This window comes from Acartia tonsa, chromosome 5 (assembly GCF_053477335.1).
Source record: "Acartia tonsa isolate MP-2025a chromosome 5, ASM5347733v1, whole genome shotgun sequence".
NCBI classification, from domain to species: Eukaryota; Metazoa; Arthropoda; class Copepoda; order Calanoida; family Acartiidae; genus Acartia; species Acartia tonsa.
Genome location: NC_137264.1, coordinates 13,434,175 through 13,447,888, shown reverse-complemented (window position 1 = coordinate 13,447,888; position 13,714 = coordinate 13,434,175). Strand labels below are relative to the sequence as shown.

The following is a 13,714-nucleotide window of genomic DNA, read 5'->3' as shown; positions in this document are numbered from 1 at the left end:
AAACTCAAATTAAAAAGTAGAAGGGCGGTTGACTTATCCCCCTCCCACCTTAAGAACACCTAGAGGCTTCTTGGGGGCGTTCGTTGCCTCTAGTCTTTCTTAAAATAAAAGCTATGTCTTGCATTTTTTTCAATTAGGTGTTTGATCACGAATTTCATATGGTAAAAATATTTTTCTTATTTAATTGTTATCCTAATAAGATAAAAGTTATGCTTGAAATTTTTTTTAATAGCTATTATTATATGTTGCATTTTTAGATAAACGTGAGAGTTGTGATCACAATTGGCGTAACATTTGTACTCTTTTTCGTCATTGCGTATTTTCAGATATGTTTTACCCGTCATCCTTTGCGTGGCCTAACAGAAACCCCGCCCTGGATAATTTTATAACTTGTTGTTGCATTGCCCTCCCCCTTTACTCCCCTTAAAGGTGTTGGCACAAAATTGCACCAAAAAATGAAATAAAATAATGTAGAGGATTGAAGGAACATAGGACTATAATTTATACTGGTACCCAAAGTTTCATAAACATACTTTGGGTACTAACTAACAGTGTCAAATCTTTTTTAGCATTACTTTTAATCTACAGAAGGTGTAATTTTGTTTATATTTATTGGGTATGTACATAAATCTATCGCCCATTGTCTTATACCTTAAGATCCCTATATATAATGTTTATCTGTCTATGTATGCATGTACAATAAGATCTCGCAACCCAAGGGACTGCTTATGTTTAAGTTACAACAAAGTAAGAAAGAAAATTAGCAAGTTTTAAACTATTTGAAAATTGCAAAGATCCTTAGGGATAAGACAATTGAGGATTAATTTATTTGCTATGATCATTGATCAGCTATGATGATAAACAAAACTACCACTTCTGTACAATCAAATTATTGGTAGAAAAGTTTTGACACTTCTTGTTTATACCCCACAATCAAGATTTAGTAAAATTAAGTTTTTAAGCCAACGAATTACAGAGCATTTTTATAAAACGTTAGGTACCCGAAAATATACAGTCAATTGCCTCCTCCCTCTCTGGATAACTGGAAGTCTCGGAAATTTTAGCGGGAGTGGGGGCACACCAACGATTTCGTGATTGCGACCATTTTCCCGCATTTCAAGCGTGTCATAGACGGTGGCTTTTTACAGTCCCTGTTGTCACAATAATAACCGCAGATTACCCGCCCGTAATTGCGGCAAAAAGAGCGGTGGGATAGGGTAGTTTCCCCTGAAACTTAATTGTGGACCAATATTAAACCCCACATACAAAAAACTACAAAGTCAAAATTATTAACAAAAAGTTTATAAAGTATAAAAAAGTATAAAAAGTAGTAAGCTTTTTTTTGTCTGCAGCTAAGGATCTCGCTAACCGCTAAACGTTGTAACTTCTTTACAGTGAAGCTTTTTTATGTCCATAGAAGGTTTATAACTATTTTGGGAGAGGGTATCTCCACACACCCAAGAAAAATCACCCCTAGTAAAAATGTATGATATTTAAACATTTTAAAGTAGTAAATGATTTGTCTGAAGCTAAAGATCTCGGAGATATTACACCAAATGTATTTTCAGGGAATCTCTATAAATGTCTTGAGGGTAGTTTTAGACTATTTTCTTGACATCCCCATTTGCATTGAGGCTTAGGGCGAAGCAAAGAGCAAATTATAGAAGGGGGGGGGGGGGCGGAAATAGACTAAGTTGATATTTAAAGGATTTTCTCAATAAAGGGTTGTACCACTAAAATAAAAATTCTTGTTTTTAGAAAACAAGGGCAAGTGAGTTTTTAAGTAGCGTAACATTGTTTAAGTTTTGTAAAAATATAATATTTAGTACAGGGTTGGTTTGTCTGAAGACAAAGATCTCTAAAAATATGTATCCGGATTGTCTTTACTAAAAATGTCTTATAGTGGTTTTAGACACTATGACAGACGAATTGACGTTTAGCTACATATAAGTTATAGAGTAACTACGCTCCAAAATATAAATAAAATTTTTTAGTTGAAAACACCTTTTTGCACACGGCAAAGCAAAATGTTTAGAATGTAAGTAAAGGCCTATTTTTTATAAGCGAAGCTACTTTTTAAGTAAGATATGTCTGTTTGTCTATGACTGTCATTAATGTTTATTTTGTTTTTTTGTTTGCACTTTCTTTCTCTCCCTCTCTCTCTTCTTTTCTCATTCTCTTAAATTTTCTCTTAGTACTGTGGCGCTAAGACAATCGATGATAAATTATTATTGTTGTAAAATTTAAGCAGATGGTAATAAATAAGGAGAGGAAGGGATTGTAGATTAATTTACTATCCATTTTTATCTCATATTTTTTCTCATTTCTGCTTTTATGTGCCCTATCACACTCAAAAAGGGGTAATTTTGTGTATCATCATAGGTCATTAATTGGCCATTAATTGGCCATTGTCTTATCCCTTTAGATCACTGCTTAAACATCTCGTTTTCAATATCAATCTTATTTTCTTTATAAATAAGTTAATTACTTATTAGATAAAATCGTTCTTGTTTTTTTTCCCTTTAAATGTGTTTAAAGTATGTTGCATGTAAACGAAAGGACAAGTATTTTAATGATATATACATGATATATATGTAAAATAGAACAGGGCATACAAATATATAGTAATAATCTTAAAACATTTAGAGACACTATCTAAATCAGTTAATAGGAAAGCAGTGGAGGAACAACCTGGTCATACTATTGGTTTAAAAGTGTACATATTTTCAATCGCATTATGAGGCAGCTATAAATCGTAGCATGGCTGAGCCACTGGCAATACTTCTATAGTAGTTTTGCGCTATTTCAATGGATATAGAATATACGTGGATATTATGACAGGGGAAAAATTGTCGTCAATTTAGGTTGCTAAAGCTAACTTATTTATTGGTCAGTTCGTACATCCAGTAAGAGGAGAGAGAATGGGGTGGATATGGGGTATCGTGATTTTCGCCCGCTAAAAGTTTAACTGTATTAAATGAAATCTGGTTAAAGATCCAAGAATCTAAAAATCTTACCTAATGGAAATCGATGTCTGTTGAAAAACCATGGATGCAGTGGGAATCCTTCTCGAGGTGGGGGGAGGCCGGGATGGCCCCCCGGCAGTCCCCCGAGAAAATGTGGGGGCCGCGGGAAGTGGGGCGGCAGCAGGGCCCCCGGGAGCAGATGGGTGGCGGATGGGGGGAGGGCGTGCAGGGGGGGCAATGAGGGCTGGTTAGATTTTGCTTCATACAGAGCCTATGTTTCAATTTTATAATTAAAAAGTCTGTTTTTATTGATTTTTTAATTTTATTGAACTATTTGGACAATAGGCGTTTTAAAGATGAATTTATCGAGCATGAAAATTGAGTTTAGACGATTTGTGTCATCATGGAGGGGTTGTATTCAATCCCCCCCCCCCCCCCCAATCAAATAGCATATAATCTTGAAATTTTGGCTAAAGCTACAATACGATAACCCCCACCCCAAAAATCTAGTGTTAAACCTGCCCTTAACCAAATATTGGATCATTAATCTACAATAGGAGTGACATTGTTTGTTATAATTGGGGATAAAATTAAAATATCGTCCATAGTCCCCTTCCTTCCTGAGTTAGTGTATTGATTTTGTCTACAACATTGTATGACTATTGTTTAATTATGTCTGACGTTTGTCTGATAGTAAGGGCGCATTTTCTAGTTTTTTGTTGGAGGGTGGTTTAGGGGTATAGTGTAAAAAGGTATATTATTCCAAAGAGAGAAAGGACAATGGGCTGTTCATTACACTAGTCCCCAAAGTTGCATAATAACGTTTTCTTATTCGTTGGCTTGACAACTTTGCCGAAAGTTGAGTTTTCAGACGTTTCAACAACTAATTTTAATCTACAGTAGGGGTTATTTTGTGTATCATCATTGGGGATGTACATCAATTTATCGGCCATTGTCTTATCTATCAAACGTATAAATAACTATTTTTTAAAAATAAAATAATAATTTCACTTTCCGTTATACGTTTTAGAATATATATTTTGCAAATATCTTTTATGTTTATTAAAAGCTAATCTGGTTAATATTAAAAGGATTAATATTTGAAAGATTTTTTTTCTGTAAAATTTAAACGAGTTTAAAATATAAATATAATTTAGGTGTATCAGATTACTAGTATATCTTAGTAGCGAAACTACTTTATATCTAGAAGATGTCCGTACGTCTGTAGTTAAAGGATGTTCAGTAATAAATGATCTTAAGGGATAAGACAATGGACAATAAATTGATGTACACACCAAATTATGATAAACAAAAGTTTTGACACTTCTAGTTAGTTTGTAACACCCAATCAGGATATAATAAAGATCCCCAAAGGTTTTCACCCTAAAAATGATATAACTTTTATATAAAACTTTGGGTACCAGTATAATATAAAGTCAAATGATCCAACTGTTTTTTTTAGGTAATTGTCTTCTTTTCTTAACATAACATTTAGTAGATATGTCATAAGTTTTCTCGTATTCATTCGAATCCGGTGGATAGGAACCGGTTCTCATCCATACGAAAAAACTATGTCTAGCATCGTATTTTATCCAGCTTTCTACGAATATAAAAATGTAAAATCATAAGATTAAAACCATTTTTTTAACCCGTGCCTTCGGCACCTCGGGGCTAAAAAACGATGCGAGAAAAAACCATTTTCTATTAGTATAATATAATTTAATATCAGTCAATTTTTCTTTTTAATTATGAAATTTCTATTGCTGTTTTTTACTGTGCTACTTATGGATATAATTGTCCTTGTTAAAAATGAACTTTAGAAGATTTTTTAGGTTTAATCTTAAAGTATCAACTTAATTTAATTTAATGGCGTTTTAGAGCTGAAAAAAAATTAGATTTTTTACATTGGTATATTTAATAAAAACGCTGAAATTTTATTTAATATTTTTTACATTTAGTTCTTCTTATTAAGACGTCAAAATCGCAGGGATGTAGAGATAATACAATGGATGATAAATCAATCTTGCTAAATTATGCCTTTGGATGAATTCAGGGATCTAAAGGGATAACACAATGGCCTATAAATTGATATATATCTCCAACGATTAGAAGCAATATTACACTTTTTTGAAAAGCGAAGCTTTTCTATAATTAGGGTCGGTCAGTCCGTCCGTAACGGATAGATATTTTTACGATAAAAGTATTGGTTGAATAATTAGGCCACTACTAAGTTACTAACCAATCAATGAAATTCAAGAAAATTAAGTTTTATAAAAACTTTGGGTTCCAGTAAAATGGACGATATTATTTGAGGGGAGGAAAGTGTTTTAGTATTAAAATTGCTATGTTAGCAAATTTAGGGATTTTAATGGAAAAGACAATAGCCGATAAATTGATATACATCCCCAATGAGGATACGCAAAATCACCTCTTCTATAGATTAAAATAATTGGTTGAAACGTTTGAACACTAGTAACCAATCAATAAAATTGAAGAAAAGTTTTATAAAACTTTGGGTACCAGTATGAGATACACTTAAAAATTAGAAAAAAAATTTTCATATAAAACAGACTTTCAATCCTTAAGTGATGCTAGTTGGTCCAGGTATGATTGTCCAGCTCCAGCCCCAGGCTGGAGGCCTCCAGGTAGACCAGGCAGGCCGCTCACAGGTAGGTGCGGTCCTAATATCCAAGGATTATTCATTATAGGTTGAAAATAAAAATATTTGGTATTTTATCGAGTTTAATCATGCCTTGTTTGCTTTAACTCTACTTCAGAAAGGGGGATAAGTAAAAGTTATATTTAGTATGGCTACGAAACCGATAATATCTTCTGGATTAGAACCGGTTCTAAAAAGTAAAAAAAGGAAATAGTGAAAAAAACATTATAAATAATCAAATCAATTTAAGATATAAATATGGAGGAAAGGTCAGTAATATTAAAATTTATTAGAATTGATGGTATCATCACCAAACCTCCTTATTTTACAAAGCCCAATTATTATTAGAAATATAAAGTGTAAATTAAAGATAATATATAACTATTTATTCGTGTTAATCAAAGACAATGGGAGATAAATTGATATACACAACCTTATTTATTATAATCAATATTGCCCGTTTCGTAGCGGTTACCCTCTAATGGCACTCTAAAATATATCATTGGTATTTTTATTTTCTTTTGGGAGGGTGGAGTACTCTCCCCAATAATATCTATAAGCCTTCTCTGAACCTAAATATAAGGAGCTTCACTGTAAAGGAGAACCATGTCGGTTCATAGGTTAGAAATATCCTTCACTACGCAAGCATAGACATCATGTTACTTTTATACAAGGATTCGAGGCAATATTTTGTACTTTTAAATGGAGGGGAAGATTAAATTATCTTGAATAATCCTTTCCTGTGCCACCAATCGAACTTGTTACTAAAGGGCTGGAAGCCAGTAATGGCGATACACCTAAAATTAGACACCAACTATAGATTTTTTTGTTGAAGCACAAAATTACTTCTTTTTTAGATTACAATTGGTGGTTGAAACTTTTGGACACTAAACTTAATAATCCAACCAATCAAAATTCAAGTAAAGTCCCCAACGAGTAAGAAAACGTTACTATAAACTTTGGGGACGAGAGTAATAATAAACGGCCCAATGTTCCCTCTCTGATTTTCTCATATTCTTAACGACAAATGGATTTTATTCAAATAAATCACAATTTTGGCCATAGCGAACCAAATCAAAATTTGTTCCTACAGAATATTTATCTTTCATTGTCCTATAATACCTGTAAATGGGGGCGGGGACACCGACCATCGCGGCGAGCGTGACCTCGCCCTATCATCACCGCCGCTTCTATCCGGCGGGCTCCAACTTCGCTGCCGTCTTAAACCCGGCGGGGAGTTACTCCTAGGACTCGCCGGTGGCGAGCTTGCCTCACGTTTCACGCCGACTATGGAATCAATCGAAAAACCAAGCTTCCGTAACGGTTTACTGTAAATTAAATCGGTGGAGTTTGGGCTGCTGCTATTTGTGACAGCCGCCGATGGCGGCATCATAATGTCACTGAGTAAATGGCGGGGTGGTTTTGTGTCTTGGCTGCTCGGCGGCGGCTGCTGCTGGTTGATCTGCTCCTGCAGCAGTTTGACGGCTAGCTGCTGACCTGTCCGCAAAGATAATTTGTTTTGTTGACCGAGTATAAATTTATAGTACGAGTTATTTAACAATATTAACTATAAATACCTTGTTTATTAATGGTTTTAGAAAAAGTTAATATCGAATATCTTAATATAAAAGTAACAGGATCTGGCTGTGTCGAAAGATCTCGCCAACTACTAAACCGATATGGTTCTCTTTAACAGTGCAGTGTAGCTTCTCATAGGTCAATAGCTATTTGGAAGAGTTTACCACTACCCTCCAAGGAGAAATCACTCCTAGAAAAAAATTACCATCCCAAATTATAAAATTTAATTTAAAATTGAAAATGATGGTAGGTCGACTGCCCCCTTTCTCCCATCCTAAATTAGGTGCCCCTAAAGGCCTCTAGAGGTGCAGCCGCTAGTTGCTTATATTTTAAGTATATCTAATAAATATGTCATTTGCAGTGATTTATTTACAAACTGCAAAAGACATCTTAAAAACTGAATATCTTTTTTTCCTGTAACGGGTCCGTGGGTTTGTGGTTCTATTCCCGCTGGTGGCACAATTGACATTCTACATAGGGTCATCATACGTTCATCAGACACCTTGTCATTCAATAATTTAGATTTTTGCTGTACACCCTGTGTAGTATCATTTTTAAAACGTTGTTTTTTTTTAGTTTAAAACACTTTTCCAACACTATAAAATCACTTCAATTAAAAATATTTTTTAGTAGTTAATTATTTATAATTATAACACTTTTTTCCACTAAATATTTCCTTTTTTAGGCGCTAAAAAGTGGTGTATAACTGTGTTGAAGCTAGCACAAGTAAACTAAAAGCCAAGAGCTTATTACTAAAAACCACCCCTTTCGGGGGGGGGGGGGGGGGGAGAAGAGGGGGGAAATCGGACGGATGTAAGTTTGGTTAGAGGGTCCCCAAATTATTGAAAATATTGGCCGCAGAAATTGAACTGCTTATGAAATCGTTCTGTTATTTGTAAGCTTTAAAAGATTTGATGCTTTTGTTTGAATTATTACAAAGTACAAAGCAATATTTTTTTATTTTAATATACAGATGAGATAAAACTGAAACATTAAAACTTTTTTTAAATAGAAAGAAATTAAATTCTTAAGCAATTTTTTTATTCCAATCTTTTAATGAATATATAAATCTTTTTTATTAATTTTTTGATATAGATTTTGGAGCCTTCTAACTAGTATGTGTATATCCCCCCCCCCCCTTCCATGTAGATTTTTTTACAAGCGCCCTTTAAGATTCCCCCTTCAATCTTTTTTCACCCCTTTTGTATGGTAAATCTTAACACTAATGCTAAATGAGGGCCATTAGAAAGCGAGTACTAACATTTTCTAGCCCTCCCTATAAGGATGTAGAACGCAGCGCTGTGATTGGTCGGAAATTTACGAAATACCGCGCCATTAAACAAATCTCGGCCTCTGATTGGTTCAATTTATCCGTAAATTGAAATGCTGCGCTGTGATTTGTTGAAGGCAGCGGAAACAATTATCATGTTACCCCTACCTTTATTTATCCATTTTTTGTTTGATTTAACCCCGAGAAAAGGGCGCGGGGCGGGGGAAACCCATTAAATCTGAGCGAGAGTGTAATATAGACATGTTTAAACTGATATCTTCTCTCTCTCTATCTCTCTCTCTCTGTCTCTCTCTGTCTCTCTCTCTCTCTCTGTCTCTCTCTCTCTCTCTCTCTCCCTCTCTCTCTCTCTCTCTCTCTCACACTCTCTCTCTTTCTCTTAATATGGCCACATTGGACCAAAAAAGGAAAAATATTTATTTTTTCTTGAAACGATGCTTCTATACAAATGAAGTTTGCATATCCGTACGTCATGAACGGTATAGCATTGATTGCATGTTTATTAAAGATAGAATTGTCCAATTAGTTTAAAACTTTGCAATTATGTTGATTAAGATATATTGCTTTAAATAAAAACAAATAGAAAAGTTTTGAAACTTACACTAAAACAACTTTTTAGGCTATTTTGTTTTATGATTTTGTATTAGGTAACCAAAGTTTATTAAATCAAAAAGCTTTTTGGGTACGTTTTGTATTTCTTTTATGGATGTTGTCATCCTTGTTGAAATAAAGATATTTCAAGATTTAAAATTTTGATTATCTCAAATTGATAGATTTTATTTGCCAAGGCAGTCCTTTTTCTCAGACGTGATTTACTAGCTGATTTTTATTATTGTATATTGTAGGGAAGCTAATCTATAATACTATTATGTCTGTACGTCTGTCCATAAGTCTAAGCGTAGAATTTTTCTAGCATGCAAAGTTTTGTGTCTTTTATATTCTTCTATATTACCCTAGTTTTTAAAATAACAGTCTAGTGTTCTTTTCCTTATTCAAGGATTTTTAAAACTGCATTGCAGCGCTACTTATGGATATAATTACTCTTGTCGTTATAGTAGCAATGTAACTCTATAGGTAGGATGTGTTGTTCATATGTTTGTATTAATATCTCAATTTAAAGTACTATAAATATTTTTTTTAATAATTTTTTGGAGCAACTCTCTAATCCTGATTTGTATGAAACGAAAGTAAGTATGTCCTATCTTCTTTTGTACAGTTTTGTAGTAGCTTCGCTACTCTATGTTATTTATATTGCCATTACATCTCTATATAATACATAAATTTCGCTTGTGGTGTATTTTTCCATTTTTGATATTGTTTTACAATAAACAATATATTTCAAAATAAAAGATAAATGTTTTTAAAAATATTTGGTTTTATTTTCTAGTTATTTTCTCTATTGGTACAAAAACATCCAAAGGACAACCAATATAAGGCTTGAAATTATTCTAAAGCATTTGAGGTTTTTTTTGAGTAATGGCATTCTGTTCTTTTAACAAATTGATTCACACTTTTAGGCGGTTTACAATAATAACAAAAAGTATTTAAAAAATACATATTTTTGATGCTTTTTCTAGGTTAAGTAAGGTAAATTTTATAGAGCCCTCCGTAGGGGCTAGAAATATGTTTTTCTTCTCATCAATAGAAATTGAGGATGAGGGAGGGTTCATAGGAACCCAGCAATAGTGTCGGACTGATTATGACGTAAAAAAAATTAGCCAATGAGAGGCCATTATTGACCAATAATAAAATTTATAGTGGCCTCTCATTGGCTAATTATTTTTTTACGTCATAATCAGTCCGACACTTTTACTGGGTTCGTTCATAGGTTGAAGTGAAAGAACTTAACATAGCAGCTGTAGTTACCAGATGGTCGATAAATTAATGTACATACCCAATGATGATACACAAAATTACCCCTTCAATTAAATGAACCAACCAATCCAAATTTAATAAAAGTCTCCAAGGTTGTCAAGGAAACAAATAGGAAAACGTTAATATAAGACTTTGGGGACTAGTGTAATAAACAGCCCAATGCCTCCTCCCTCCCTGTTTAGTTGCGCTTTTAAATCTTTTGTATGATGCGAATTTAGTGAAAAATTATTTTGACCAAAAGCCTTTTTTTTGGCCTTTTGTGATTCTAGTCAATATAGACTTATCATGTTTGGATATTAATTAAATTCAAATGAGTTTTTAAAAAGAGGGAGAGAAAGAGAGATAAAAAAAAGAGTGAGAGAAAGAGAGAGAGAGAGAGAGAGAGAGAGGGAGACAGATAAATATAGTCAGATAGAGAAAGAAAAATGAGAAAGAGAAAGAAAGAGAGTTATTTTATTTTGCATATTTTTGTATTAAATAATTTCATTACTAATATACTAATCATGGCTTTTTCTATAGAAAATAGAAGAAAAAGTAAGAAAAATAGAGAGAAAAATGAGAGAAAGAAAGATAAATAGATAGATAGACAGATAAATAAATATATATATATTTATATTTTTTTGGATTAAATAATTTTTATTTCTAATATACTAATCATGGCTTTATCCAAAAAAAACCAGTTAGTTTTTTTAGTAGTTGGAAAAAAAGAAAGAAAGAGAGAGAAAAAGAACGAAGAAAAAAGATAGATTGAGGGAAAGAAAGTGATGAAGTTGAAAGGAGAAATCGATTGAGAAAGAAAATGATAAGAGCGAGATAGAGAAGGATGTGAAAAGAGAAAGAGAGTGAAAAAGAGAGAGATAGAGAGATAGAGAGAAAGAGAGAGAGAGAGAGAGAGAGAGAGAGAGAGAGAGAGAGAGAGAGAGAGAGAGAGAGAGAGAGAGAGAGAGGGAGAGAGAGAGAGAGAGATAGAGAAGGATGTGAAAAGAGAAAGAGAGAAAGAGAGAGAGAGAGAGAGAGAGAGAGAGAGAGAGAGAGAGAGAAAGAGAGAGAAAAGAAGATAGAAAGATACAGAGCAACAGAAAGAATTATAAAGAGAAGGAGCAAAAATGATAAAAAAAGCGAACGAAAAAAATGGATAATTTTGTATGTTTCTTAAATGCAATAATGTAATTTTAACTTTCGCAATAAATAACTCTAACATATATGACCGTGTACAAAGGGGGTGTATCCCCCCCCATTAATGAAAAAGAGAAAGCCTATGTTCCCCTTATTGTCAAATCTCTGTGCACGTATCTTCAAAAAGCAAAAAGGGATCTTAAGGGATAAGACAATGGACGATAAATTGCTATACATCCCCTATAATAAAAAACAAATACAAAATTTCTCCTTCTGTAGATTTACATTATTTGTTGAAAAGTTTTAAACTGCTAGTTTTTACTTCTCAATAAAGATTTAATTAAAGTTGTTAAGCCAACGAATGAGAAAACTTTGAGAACTAGTTTGATTTACAGTCCCTTCCCTTTTTTTTTTATGTGTGTGTTTCAAATGGTTCTTAACTGATGGAAAATTATACCTAGATCCCAAAAATTGTTTCAAATCTTGATTGGTTGGCTTAAACTATCAGTTTCAGAACTTTTCAACCAATAATAAAATCTGAATAACCATTTGGGATGTACATCAATATATTATCCCTACTAAAAGAACAAAATAAGCTTCGCTACATAAAAAAAATTGATTCTTGTTTTTCAGAACCCAATAACTTTTTGTTACTCCCAAATGTTTAAATCAACCCTTTTTTCTATACAGGGTTTGAATTAAAGCTGTAATTTCTAAATAAAGTCAGGGAGGTAGGGGACATGGGGATGTGTATTAAGCTATTCCCCCAAAGTTTTGTAATAACGTTAAAAACTTTGGGGACTTTCATTAAAATCTGATTGGTTGTTTCATTAAGATGAGTGTCCAAACTAACAATTATAATCTACAGATTGGGTAATTTTGTGTATCATCATTGGGGATGTGCATCAATTTATCGGCCATTGTCTTATCCCTTTAGTTCCCTGCAATAAAATGCTTGGCTGCTGTTTTATTTGTAAACTCTGAACAGGGATAGGTAGATGGCTGATAAAATAAATTCCCCCTCCCCCCAAAAAAACTTGTTAGTAAACAAAACCTTGATTGCACGACCTTTGACTGTTAGTCTTGACTGTGTAATATCTTTAAATTAATTTTGTTAACTATCACACAGACATAGGGGAGATTTTATTTTCTTGGGAGAGTGGTGGTACCCTCCCCAAAAATAGTTATATACCTTCCCAGGACGAAAAGCTGTACTGGAAAGGAGAACCATAACGGTTCAGTGGTTAGCGAAATTCTTCGGTACACAAGGACAAACAGAGATCCTATTTCTTTTATACAATTATTGATTATAAGGGATCTAAAGGGATAAGACAATGGCTGATAAAGTAATGTTCATCCCGAATGAAGATACACAAAATTACCCCTTCTGTAGCGTACAATTAGTGGTTGAAACATATGAACACTCATATAAATAAACATGCCAATCACAAGTCACCAAAGTTGTTAGACCATCGAATAAGAAAACGTTATCATAAATCTTTGGGGGACATGTGTATTAAACGGATCTTGGACAAAATAGCCTCGGACAAAGTAGCCTCCGGACAAATTAGCCTCCGGACAAAGTAGCCTCGGACAAAGTAGCCTTCGGACAAAGTAGCCTCCTATGGAAAGTAGCCTCCACTGTTAATAAAGGTCATGGCCGCAGCGCTCGGCCCCCCTGGCCTGCCTAGCCGCGGGTGCTCGGCCCCCTAGCTTATAACCTAACCTAAGATATTTTTCATAAATAAAAGTCCTGAGGCTAACATAGGTTCGGTCAGGTTAGGTTATAGGCTAGGAGGCCGAGCGCCCGCCGCTAGGCAGTCCAGGGGGCCGAGCACTGCGACCATGGCCTTTATAAACAGTGGAGACTATTTTCCTTAGGAGGCTACTTTTCTTAAGTAAATGTCCGGAGGCTACTTTGTCTGAGGCTACTTTGTCCAAGATCCTGTTAAACAGTTTATTGTCCTCTCTCTCTCTCTCTCTCTCTCTCTCTCTCTCTCTCTCTCTCTATCTATCTCTCTCATTGATTATCCTTTTTCCGTGGTTGTTTTTCTTTTTAAATATTTGAATTATCCCAATTGATATGAAATAACAGCCTTTCAATGATTTTTTTAGTGATTGGTATCATTTTCTTTTTCTGTCATTTTCCTATAAAATTTATTATACCCCCCCCCCTTTGATTCAAGTTTTGAATAGCTTAGACCGACTTTTGAATTTGAAGAGCGATCGGTC

General features: G+C 33.9%; 2 protein-coding genes across 2 annotated transcripts in view; both read right to left on the bottom strand.

The window, feature by feature from the left end:
* Window positions 1–3,671, bottom strand: part of LOC145319939 (uncharacterized) — a 29,634-nt gene extending 25,963 nt beyond the window's left edge. Inside the window, exons 1-2 of the mRNA XM_080162340.1 lie at window positions 3,648–3,671; window positions 3,018–3,237 (exon numbers count right to left, since the gene is read on the bottom strand). Coding sequence (XP_080018466.1) covers window positions 3,018–3,237; window positions 3,648–3,671 — 244 coding nt within the window. The remainder of the gene's footprint in view (window positions 1–3,017; window positions 3,238–3,647) is intronic.
* Window positions 3,672–6,345: 2,674 nt separating this feature from the next.
* On the bottom strand, window positions 6,346–7,672 carry LOC145319937 (uncharacterized). The gene is made up of 3 exons (XM_080162339.1): window positions 7,591–7,672; window positions 6,748–7,122; window positions 6,346–6,422 (listed from the first exon to the last, which is right to left on the bottom strand). The coding sequence occupies exons 1-3, from the start codon at window positions 7,670–7,672 to the stop codon at window positions 6,346–6,348; spliced, it is 534 nt and encodes a 177-aa protein (XP_080018465.1).
* Window positions 7,673–13,714: the final 6,042 nt, after the last annotated feature.